This window comes from Mastigoproctus giganteus, chromosome 6 (assembly GCF_048544385.1).
Source record: "Mastigoproctus giganteus isolate SK-2022 chromosome 6, ASM4854438v1, whole genome shotgun sequence".
Lineage (NCBI taxonomy): Eukaryota > Metazoa > Arthropoda > Arachnida > Uropygi > Thelyphonidae > Mastigoproctus > Mastigoproctus giganteus.
The window spans coordinates 151109947-151123088 of record NC_143580.1 but is presented as its reverse complement, the minus strand read 5'-3'; the positions used below and the strand labels follow the sequence as shown (position 1 = coordinate 151123088).

Below are 13142 nucleotides of genomic sequence, written 5' to 3'. Positions count from 1 at the left end.
CTCACAAATATTAGTGAACAGAAATATCAACTAGCTAGTGTGTACATATTACAGTACATATTAATTAAGATATGCACGTAAGTGTAAATTTTTTATTTTGCTAACCTGTGGAAAATATTCTTCCGATTTTCATGTATCGGTTAATTTTTTAATTGGTATGGTAATAACGTGTAAATTTGTGCTTGCTACATCTTTACTTTTATAGCCTGTGATAATTTTCCTCCTATTTTTGCTAATTAGAATTGCTGTTTAATAGAATTAAAATTCAATTCACAAACATGATCACAATGACTGGCACCTTATTACATTATGTGCCAGTTAGTAAAAGGTACTTTACTCTATGGTGAGTCCATCTTAACGTGATTTGATTGTACAGTGAACCAATTATACAGCGTGGGGGTCCATTGTATTTTTAACTATTTATGTGAAACTTCACATAATTGGGGCAGCCGCTTAATCGGGCCAAAATGTACTAGTTCCGATGTGTCCCAAATAATCGGAATTGACTGTATTATTTTATTTTTATTCTTATTCTTTTATTTTTTATTATTTTATTTTATTTATTTATTTTTTTTTTTTTTTTTTGGCTGGTGCAGCATAAGCCATTGGCTTCCTTGCACCATGTGGCCATTGCTAATACTAATTTTGGAAGTTTATCTCTATCCCTGAACTGGATAACCATTACCCTATGGCAATGTCTAAAAACAATTCTCAGATAAACGAACAAACCCGATTCTGCTATTTGGGTATAATACTAGACTCCAAATTGTTATTTTAATGAACATGTATCTTAAGGGGAAAAAAAAAAAAAAAACATTTTTAGTTTCTTAATTTGAAAATTAACATCATTTAAGTAAATAAAAGTAAGAAAATAAAAATATTAATTTATACATTATTTCACTAGTTACTTATTCTTTGGAAATATGGTCTGCCTTGATTGATATTTTATTACAACAAATATTGGGATTCTAATATCGGCTTAATATTCTAATAAGCCAACTTCAAGTATAAACTGCATAAAGTAAAATGGACATACATGATAATCAGCATTACTGAAGTAACATGGTAAATTATTGTTGGGCATTGAAAACTTTATATTCATCTGGCAAGTAATGAATGGTATATCCCTAAAATATTTGTTATTCTGAATAGTCAAGTCAATTTTTCAAAGAGAGACATTTTTTCTCTTTGTTTTGTCTTAATTTGATTAATATGTATACTGTTGATCAAGGTATGTGATGTAATCCTAAACTATGTTATTGATACCAGTAATAAAATTTTAAAATTTCTGATAGTTTATTGTTTGTTTGTTATTTGGTTTTTAGGAGCATTAGCAACTAAGGCCATATTGCTCCGGGATATGCGGTGGTCATTCCCTAACCTTTCCGCATCCTCCGTATTTGGTGGTGACGGGCTCGAACCCCGGTCTAATCAAGAAGCGTGTGCTACGCACTGCTGCTCCTTCCCACCTGGCTACGGAGTCACCGATAGTTTATTAATCTTGTAAACCTTGATGTGATATTTCTGACCATGTGGTTGCTCAGAGTATAAACAGAATAGTTATTTATTTATTTATATTTTTTGTGATCCACAGAGAATGAATGTGTTTCTTTCTCTTAGCATCACTTCTCTGGTGTTCTAGGGATTTTGCCCTTATAATTTTAAATATCTTATTTTTCCCTGTATATATTTTTTTGTTATGCAGTGAAGTAGATTTATATAGTGTAACTCATGTGAGGATTCAGTATTACTGACAAAATGAATTGATGAGTTTACATGTTTATATAATCTAAGGGTCTTCCAGAACATCACATCAGGGGGCCAGCACTTCTCATAATGAGAGCAACTTTAAAAATGAACATGTTTTGAAGATTGCTCTATCACGATTTTTTTCACGTCTCTCTATTTTAAATACAATAGGCCAGTGTTTCTCAATCTTTTTACTCTCATGGCACATTTTCCAAAGAAGAAAAATTTCGCGGCACACCTACGTAGTCATAGAAGAAGAAATTTCCAAATTAAATAAATAGAATGAAAATTAATATTAACAATTTTTTTTATTTATACTTATATCATTTCTATGTTATGCAAACAATTCTTACAACCAAAACAAAATATAAAAATTATTAAATAAATAATTACAAAAAGAAAATATGTATGCCTTCAGCAAAGCTTTAAATTATTCAAATATTTGATAGAGATCAAATGAATTTTTATTTAAAAAAATTATAGTCAATGTGAAATATGTGATTGACGATGTTTTGTTATTTCTGCTATATCAGGTCTTATTTCAGACAGAGCAACTCGCAGGTCATCTTCGACATTTTCCAATCTTGATCATTTTTTATTTTTCATGTTAGTGAGAGTCGAAAATCCTAACTCACATAAATACGACGTAGAAAATTGGAGTAAAATATTTATTGCTCTTTTAGATAACTTTGGATATTCATCTCTGACTGAAATCCAAAAGTATCCAGATGAAAGGGAAATCAGTTCTCCCTCTTCTTCTTCAAGACAAAGATTCCAGTTTGATGTATCATTAATAAAAGGATTTCGAATCCAGTCATATTTTTCCGATTTAATAGATGGAAAATATGTTTTCGTTGCCTTTTGAAGCAAATCCAAATGGTTTTCACCATTTGTGCAAGAAAATTTCTCACCTGTTCAGGAATCTTAGGAAACGTAGCTAAATTATTTTCATCAAGTTTATTCATCCACAAGCATAATTTTTTTATCAAAAGCAATTAACTTATCTGTTGATGTTAAGATATTTTCGTTTCGCCCTTGTAAACTAGTATTTAAAATATTAAGTTGTGCAAATATATGTTCTGTGTAAGCCAGTTTTGCACACCACAATACATTGTTAAAACAATCATAAAATTTTTGTATTTCCATACGATTCTTTTGTTTTCCTGCGGTACTTATTTCATTTTTAAAAAATGCACAAAGTTCTGCTCGCAATTCAAATACACGGGCTAAAACCTTTCCTCTAGAAAGCCAACGAATATCATTATGTAGTAATAAACAATTGTAGTTAGATTCCATGCTGTCGCATAATTCTTTGAAAATTCGTGATTTTAAAGGTCTGCTTTTAATATAGTTAACAGTTTTTATTACGTCATCTAGTACAATGCTTAATTCTGTCGGGAGAGTTTTGCCTACTAAAGCTTCTCGATGAATGTGTAGAAATAAGATTCTAATTTTTTTTGTTTTGCAAATGCCAAAAAACCTTTTTCAGGTCCGATCATTGATGCAGCACCATCTGTACGCCTGTACAAAAATTCCATGATAACTTTGTCTTTTCGAAAAAGTTATCTACACAATTAAATATTTCCCTTCCTGGCAATTCTTGACAAAATAAAAATTGGTTCATAATTAAATCTCCGTTAATGAATCGAACAAATCCCATTAATTGTGCTTTCCCGCTGATATCTGTTGACTCATCTATTTGCAGAGCAAAAATTTGACCATCAAGTTTTTGTTGAACATTTTCTACTATATTTCCTGACATATTGATTATTCTTCGACTTATAGTATCGTTGGAAAGAGGAATTTTATTTATTTTAGCTTCTGCATCTTTGCCGAACATACATTTCACCATTATACGACAAGCAGGACCGGTCAACATTTCTCCATTCGAATGAGGTTTCCCTTTTTGTGCAATAAGTTGCGCTACTTCATAGGAGGCAATTTGTGCTTTGTCAGACACTTTTATTGTGTTTTCCAATTTTTGTATTTGTTTGGCACTATTTGTCTTTAATCGTTCAAAATGCCTTTTGTCTTTAGACATCAAATTTTGATGAACTTTTTCCATATGGCATTTTAGCTTGCTAGAAACCATTGCACTGTTTACTTTTTTATGTCCACATACAACACATAAAGGTAAGGGGAAATTTATGTCCCCTGTCCACGTAAAACCAAAATTTAAGTAATCTTCATTATATTTTCTTGTACTAATTTTCGATCTTTTTGGCTGAGATTCATCGGCACTGGTATTGTTCATATTATCACTGTTTTCAATGGATATATTTGTATCTGCTGCAGAACTGTCGCCGACATCAATAGTTTTGTTTTTATTTAAAAATTTTCGTATATCCATTTTCAGTTTTTTGTAATAAACAAAAAACGGTTTTGTAGAATTTTTAATTTTGATATACATTTAAATTACCATAAGAAATCGCCTAACCCTAAATTATTTACTTTACAACACAAACACAGTTTAATATGACAATATTAAAAACACGATATATATAAACACGTAATACGCCGCATGCCTATGCGTACAACTCCCAGAGAACTAGAGAGACTACAGACGAGATCCCGTATTTTGACTTTCTGAGGTAATTCAGGGGCGCTGCGCACTTATACAGTATCGCGTCGGTCCGATTCACGTGGTCTGCGGGTGACAGATAATTGGTCTTTATTCAAATAGTGTTGGCGCCTGAACTCAATTTCAATTCGTCATAAAAAGATCCTTCGTGTACTTTATGCTTAATAATGGTATTGTACGTATATTCGGACAATGATGTTAAAATAAAAACGACGCTAGTTTTTTTTTTAAGATTTTGCGGCACACTAATGTGACGCGGCACACCCTTTGAGAAACACTGCAATAGGGTGCTTGTGGAATTACACTGCAAAATTGTTATTATAAAACACAGTAGTTAAAATAAATTTCAAGTTAAACTAAAGACTAAATCAGGTAAATGGGAATTAATGAGTTTTATGGAATTGGTAATCTCTAGAAAGTTATATTATTTTTATTTCTGTGCACTCTGACTGACAATTGCCAGCCCTTACTATGAAAAGTTGTAGAAGCATTCTAAAGCTTCTACAACTTTTCAGAAAGTTGAATTGGATCCAAAAGTTCCGTTGTATAAATCACCAAAAGAGTTTAATCATTATATTAGAAAATTCTTAAAATTCTCAACAGAATAATCTTTCAGAGAAAAGTGGATTTTGTTTCCACTCACATCATAAGTAGTATTTTAAATATATTCATAATCATTTATTAGAATAAGAAAATAAAATGTTCTCTCTCTCTCTTTAGCTCATTCTAGGCGAGGAGATCTAGAGATATTAGGCTATAATATGCTTCAGTGGCTTTGTTGCCGTTTGCCGTGGGAAGATTATCTCAAAGATCCAGAAAAGGTCAGCCAGCTAAAGAATATGTGAGTATAATTTGAAGTAAATGATAAACAATTTACTTATTTGTTCATTAGAAGAACTCTGTTGACATCTGAATAAGGATTATTTTTGTTTTTTGTGTCAAAATTACCTAACTGTATTCCTATCAATCTGGCTGATTTACAGTAGAGCACTAACCCATTTCTAGTTCTTGATTTTTAATATTTTCTTTGTTTGTTTTTAATGGTTTGTTTAGATTTCCAGAAACAATATTGACGGTTCACTTTTATTGGTGAATTTCTCCAAGAAATAGTGGACAACCAAATTAAACGCAGCATCCTGTATTGTTTAGTATTCTTGTTTCCATTATTTATTTCTTCCATTTTTGTTTTTTTTTCATCCTCATTAAAGGTTTTATATAAATATATACAGGCTGGCCTTGATTAATGCGATTAATTAATCCAGCGAGCGCAAAACGGAAACTCGTTAATCGAATATAATAATCAATAGGAAAAATTATAATTGGTCCTTGACCTTCTGGAATGTACATAAAGAATTTTAAAAATACATTTTAAATAACTTTTTAACTGTATACAATCTAAAAGATAATGAAAATAATTATTAAATAGTTAATCGAACTCGCGTTATGCTAGGCCTCACTGTGTGTGCACGCGTGCATGTGTGTATGTTCACACACATATATATATATACACATACTTAACTCTGGAAAGAATTCCCAGTCTTTTAAATACATATACAGGTGACCCCCCCATACCCCCCCACCGCATGCTTAATGCTGATAATTCGTTCCGTAAAAACAGAGCACCAAGTGAATCCGCACTAAGCGAGCACCGCATTCCCATAAGGTAACATATGTATTTGTGAGTTAGCATTAGTAGAGGCATATGATGCAAGAAAGCAAGCTTATTCAGCATCATCCAAAAAAAAAAACAAAAAACACACCACTCCCATTTCACCCCTCCGTTCGTTCGAAATACCTGTCCAGTTGAGCCTTAAATTTGTTTAGGCTATCAACTTCAACAACAAATGATGGAAGTCGGTTCCACCAACCAACCACCCGCTGGCCAAAGACAAATTTCCGCACATCTATCCGACATCCGTCCTTCCTCAATTTGAATTTATGCCCTCTGAGGTGATTATTCTGAGCAAGAGGAAGAATCCCATTGGCATTGAGCATGCTCAAACCATTCAAAGCCTTATACACCTCTATCAGATCACCTCACCGGTGCCTAGTCTCCAGACACTGTAATTTGCAAAACTTAAGCCTTTCTTCGTAAGAGCAACCCTTTGTTCCATTCACTAATCTTGTTGCCCTTCTCTGTACCCGTTCCAGCTGCTCTACATCCTTCTTGAAATTAGGCTTCCAGACCTGTATACAGTACTCAAGATATGGCCTAACCATTGCCTTATACAAGGGAATAATCACCTCCTTATCCCTGCTAGAAAAATTCCTGTATATCATTGACAAGACACCATGAGCTACTCTTGCAGCTCGTCTGCACTGCTCAGAGAACTTCATATCTGCCTGCACAATTACCCCCAGGTTCTTTTCATTCTCCACCACTGTCAGTGTAGTACCGCAGAGTTGATACGTTGCTCTGGGGTTACGGTTTCCCATATGTAGTACTTTACATTTGTCAATGTTAAACTTCATTTGCCACCTCTCAGCCCATCTGTTCAACCTTTCCAGATCCTGTTGCAGCAGCATAGCGTCAGTAGTGTCCTTAACAACCCTGCCAACCTTTGTATCATCTGCTAAACTTGGACATTAAACTTGATATACCATCATCAATATCATTCATAAACACCAAAAACAACAACGGACCCAACACTGAACCCTGAGGAACTCCACTAATAACATTAGTCCACGTTGAGCAGTGTCCATTCATTACCACTCTCTGTCTTCTGCCACTCAACCATCCCGTTATCCATAGCAGCAATTTGCCTCCAATACCACACTGCTCCAATTTGTGCAGCAGTCTTCCATGTGCAACAGTATCAAAAGCCTTTCTAAGATCCAAATATATAATATCAAAGTTATTCCCTGCATCCAGTTCTTTTGTGACTACATCATAGTATCCAATCAAATTGGTCAGGCAAGACCTGCCCTTAACAAAACCATGCTGTGTCTGAGCTATAACTGAATTCTTGTCTAGATGATCCTGCAGTGCTTCTTTAACCAGTGCCTCCATTAATTTTCCTGGAACAGAAGTTAAACTAACAGGTCTATAATTACTTGTGTCAGCCTTTGATCCTCCTTTGTGAATTGGGGTTACATTTGCACATCTCCAGTCTATGGGTACCTCCCCTGAATCCAAAGAAGCTCTCATAATTATGGCTAGGGGTTTGCTTACTTCCTTTGCTGCCTCCTTTAATATAACTGGATAGATCCCATACACCCCAGGTGCCTTTTTTTATGTTTATCCTCAACAATCTCTCCTCCACTTTCCTCTCAGTTATTACAAAATCATCTAGCTCACTGCCAATGTCTACTTTACCTACGTCATCCTCCTTCCTGAATAACTCCCCATGCGTGAATGTAGATGCAAAATACTCGTTTAGATTGTTAGCCACCTGAGCAGGATCCTCAACTGTTGAACCATCAATATCCAGTGGACCAATCTGATTCATCCCTTTCCTTCTTGAGTTTAAATAGGTAAAGAACTCTTTTCTGTTTTTCTTTGCATCCTTTGCCAAAGATTTTTCGTAGTCTGCCTTTGCCTGCCTAATCTCCTTTGTGACTTGGTTACAGACCAACTTATATCTATCATAGGCTTCCATGTCGCCCATTAATTTGTATGTATTCCATGCATTTTTCTTCTCTGCCACATGTCTCATTAGTTCATCTGACAACCATTTAGGCCTAAACTTTGAACAATATTTCTTAGTTGGTATGTAAAGCCTGGTAGCTTCCAAGATTAGTTCCTTGAATGCTTCCCATTTTGAGTTTGCTCAAAATGGGAAGCATTCAAGATATAGAATTTAAATACTGTCTCAGACCATCATAGTCGCCTTTACGAAAACAAAAACCCTTCCCTTTACCTCTGATGGTAGTTACCTCCTTGAGTAAATCCCACTTCAACACACTGTGATCACTGCCACCTAGTGGTTCATTTATCTGTAGATTCTTAATGCATGAAGAATCACTGCTGATAATCAGATCAAGAGTATTGCTCCCTCTTGTTGCCTCACGAGCATGCTGATGTAGAAAATAATCATCCAATAAATCCACAAAAGCCTGGCTAGTGTGTGAGTGACCAACCCACAAATTCCAGTCAATGTCTGGGAAATTAAAATCCCCCATTATAAGACTCTCTGATTTACTGGCCTACTCCATTTCCCTGTACAATATCTTATTATACTCATCAGAGTCATTAGGCCTATAGCACACTCCTACTCTCAATTTTGATTTCCCTATGCTTATGTCACACCAAACTGACTCGACACTGCCCTGTCCATCGATGTCGACTGGTTCACTTCCTTGGATTTTATGTTTCTTAACTAATAGCATAACCCCTCCTATCCTGTCTATCCTTTCTATACATATTGTATTCCCCAAATTCCAGTTCCGCATTCCTTATATCTGTGTGACACCACGTCTCTGATATCCCAACAATATCTGCCCTTGATGTTTTGAGCAATACCTCAAATTCATCAAATTTATTTACCAAACTCCTAGCGTTGGTGTACACGCAAGTATGCATGCACCTGTTTCTATTCTTAGCTACCCTAACACAACCCATGTGTTTACTTGTACTGCAATGACTCCCAGCAGTCTCTGAAATATCCTGCATCTTGTTTTTCAGGCTTCTGCTCATTTCAATAGAAGCAGTGCAAGAATCACTTCCACCTCTGCCAGTGGCTACTGTTAATCTATTAGTCCTTGTATCCCCCCCAACTAGCAGTTTTCCGACCCACCTAACACTGCCTCGACAGCATCAGCAAAAATTCTTGCACCCTTTCTATTTAAGTGTATCCCATCCCTGTAGAAGCAGTTTCTCCTATTAACAAGTACAGACCAGGCTGAAAAAAATTCTACCCCTTGAGCCTTGCACAATCCCTCCAGGGCCGAATTGATCGACAAGGCTCTCATCATATACTCCCTCCTATTGTGTCTGGGCAGTATTGCAGACACTTTCAAATTCAACCCTAATTCACGGCTTTTTTTCAACAGTGACCTGTACTTACTAAGTAATTCCGCCGGTCTCCTACTCTTAGGAGAGTTGCGGTCGGTGCCATAGGATATTTCCTAATCAATAATAAACGGTAGTGAAAAGATGCACATATGTCGGTCAAAATATTAAATATTCAAATATTTGTACATGTAAAATATTCTGCATTACATACCTATATAATTATGTGGTAACTACTTACTTATCAAAATTAAACTTAAAATTAAAATCATGAGTTTAATTGATCTAAATTGATTTAATTTAATTGATGAATTTAATCATCAAAAATGTGTCGATTTTGGGTTGAACTTTGGCCCTCTTCCAAATAAAAAGGGTATTAATTTTAAATCCTTCGCCGCTTTGAAACCTGGCATGTTTTTTTCTTCTTTCAAAATGAAACTTCTTTTAAGCATTCGTTTCCACGAAAGTCCTGCTTCATCTATGTTAAAAACTTGTTGAGAAGTATAACACATAATCATCATCAGCCATTTTCAGTCCGCTACAGGATGAAGGCCTCTCCAGCAACTTTCCAGTTCCTTCTGTTTTGAGCACTGGCCATCCATTTACTACCCACAAACTCATGAAATTCATCTATCCATCTCTGCCTTTATCTTCCAGGATTTCTTCTAACTCCTCTTGGGTACCATTCTGTTATTTTTTTAGTCCATCTGTCATCATGTCTTCGAGCTATGTGTCCTGCCCAAGACCATTTTAGTTCTTTAGTTTTGATAAGAATGTCCTTTACTTGAGTTTGCTGCCTAATCCATGTGTTTTTCTTCTTATCTAACAGTCTGATTCCCAATATAATACATAATATCCCTCTTCAATAATTTTAACAAGTTCTTTTTTGAAAGTTTCGGCTCCTTAATCTGCACTTGTGGCTTCTCCCTGGATTTTAAATCTATTCAACCAGCCCTTACTAGTTTTAAATGGTTCCACATTTTTTTTTTTTTTTTTAGGCGAGTTTTCTTCAGATCATCATATAGGCTAATCTCTCTCTCTTTTTTATTATTTATAATATTTAACTTAACTGAATTCTGCATTGGATGTGATCTTCAATAAAATTAGTTAAGTCTTTCCATTTCAGTCCTAATAGCCGGCCTAGCCCTAGTTGCTTGCAGTGGAATAGCTATCTTTCCCGCTGCTAAAATTAATTCTTTATTTTTTTTTATAATTGTTCTTGACAGTTAAACTTGCAAGTCCTAAATTATGGCACACATCCGCTTGTCTACCGGAAACGATTTGCTTCAAAACGTCTAATTTGATTTTAAAATTCTGTCTTTTTCTTACATTTATAGTCTTCGTACTGCGCTCAGACGTTGTTGTTTTTTCATTCTTATCAGCCATTATTAACTCTTCGAAAATGTAACTGCGTTGGTTGCATTAATTATGATACAATGTTCAAGTAAACTGTCCGTTTCGCACGATGCCTAATACGGTACTGAGTGATGACTAGATTTTGGATAAATGCATATAACACAAATATTACAAGCAATATACTTGATCATTTTTTAAAATGTTGATCTTGGAACAACGTAACAAGTCACTGTACTGCAATTAAATTAGCGTGCGAGAAAATTTCACTGAGCGTGGGAAATGTTTTAATGCCGTTTTGCTATTCATTTTCAAGCTATCGACTCCATCAAATGAAACGATTTCATTAAATATGCCAAACATGCAATCTGTAAAAGAGCCTGATCTGTGACAGCGTAAAGCGAACCGTGTTATAACGGGGCCTGCTGTATTAGAGAAGTAGTTTTCCTGTAAGATATATATGTGTATTTATATACGTACATATATAGATACACACACACACACACACACACACCACGCGTCAGACAGACAATAAACAAGCGTTTGCCTGCTGCCCGCCTCAGTGTGTTCCATCGACTATTGGAAGAAGACGTGTTACTTGTTTGTCTCCCACTAATAAAGTCAATGCAGACTTTCATTTAAAAATTCAAATTTTTAAATGAGCCAGGTGAAAATGTTACCCTGAAGGAGATAATGGTAAAAGAACTAGATGAAATCTTTTGTATTGCAGAGAACCACAAGCGAAAGGTTTAAGGTTCTCAGCGATATTTATTTCGCCAGGGCCCAGAGAAGATCGTTGTCGGCTATCGGAAATTGATTGCTGAAAAGAGAAAGTCAACACTGTTCAAATATTTCCGCAACAGTCATTTCTTCATTGTGTATTTTATGTCAGAGGTTCCCAAACTTTCTCGGTTCACGGTGTGCTTAGTTTCTCAGTAATTTTTTCACTGCGCACCTAGACCAAAAGAAATACCTCACAGTTCCGTTTAGTTAGGTCCAAACAACTTAATAAGAAATGTCGAAACTGTGAAATACCTCAAGCTAATAGTTCACGGTGTCCAACAGATGTCGAGTATTGCTGTGTTTCCCTCGAAAATTTAAAAGATTCCGTGGTGCACAGTTTGGGAACCGCTGTTTTATGCAATAAACATTTAATTCCATAATTATTTTCATTATCTTTTACATTGTATACAGTTAAAAAGGTATTTTAAAAATCTTTATGGACTTTCCAGAAGGTCAAGGACCGATTATAATTTTTTCTATTGATTATTATATTCAATTAACACATTTCCATTTTGCGCGATGAGCTCACGGGACAAATTAATCACGTTGATCGAGGCCAGCCTATATATATATATATATATATATATATATAAAAATAATGTGTGGTTTTTTTAGAATAAATAAAGTGTCTGTGAAAATGGAAATGAAAAGTACACAAGGTGCCAGAACTAAGAGAAGTTTAAGGTATAGTAGAAAGTGGAAGTGAAGTAGTGGTTAAACAGGTGATAGAATTTGAAAAACCTAATGCAAAAATGAGCTGAGGGTGGGGGGAAGGAATATACAAGTAAATAAATAAATAACACTATATTCAGATATAGGAGGGCAATTTTAGCAAGAGGTCGAATCAGGGGATGGCAAATATGCAAAATCTGAATATAGTAGATGAAAAAGTTATTTAGCCAGGAAATTCATCAGGGGACTACTGACTATGTATCAGGCACTGCATTTCCAAACTTGTCTGTAGTATTAGAAAAAGGGGGGAGCAAATATGCAGCCTTTTATCGTAATACTAGTAGACAAGGTAATCCATACGCAGTGTAAAAATATAAATTAAAATAAATACAAATATACAAAAGTGTAATGTGGAATATAATACAAATGTATGTGAAGTGCATGAAAAAGTAAAGACAAGCGAATGGTAAATTCTCGGGGAGGGGAAGGGGAGAAAAGAAGTTCAAAAGGAGACGAAAATAGCTATAGGATTCTGGATAGACAGAGCGTTTGTATCACCCTCATATTGCATTAATAGTTTTACATACAGCAAAAAAATAGAAAAAGACAGTGTAAAGAAATGGGTGTATAAGGCTCAACCTTAAAGAAAGGGTTCTGGTATAAGCAAGCATTAGTAAAAATTGGGTGTTAATATCATAGGCTTGTAGAGAAGAAGGGAAATCGAAACCAAAACTAAAAGTTACCTGGAGTCATTAAATAGAGCAGAGGAGCGACGTATGCAGCCATGATGCGAAAGGGAGAAACAATGACAAGTCACAGAGTTTTAATGATTTAGAGATAACCTCTATCATTGAAAAAAAATTGGGAAAAATGGCCTAAAAACATGAAACATTAGACAGAAGTCCGCGGACATACCAAAATGGGAAAGTACATGCAAAACAGAAAAGAGAACAAGAATAATTCTGAACTACGGGAGATAAAAATCCGGTAAAATTTAGATGATCAGATAACAGGGTTTGCCAATTACAGCTCCACACTTCCAAGATGACAAAC

At 35.0% G+C, this 13142-nt stretch overlaps 1 protein-coding gene across 3 annotated transcripts in view; it reads left to right on the top strand.

Moving 5' to 3' along the window:
* Positions 1–13142, top strand: part of LOC150084657 (serine/threonine-protein kinase VRK1-like) — a 266463-nt gene that overhangs the window by 175439 nt on the left and 77882 nt on the right. For all 3 annotated transcript variants that reach the window (XM_090375391.1, XM_090375389.1, XM_090375390.1), the window contains one exon: positions 5051–5171. In XM_090375391.1, coding sequence (XP_090231517.1) covers positions 5051–5171 — 121 coding nt within the window. The remainder of the gene's footprint in view (positions 1–5050; positions 5172–13142) is intronic.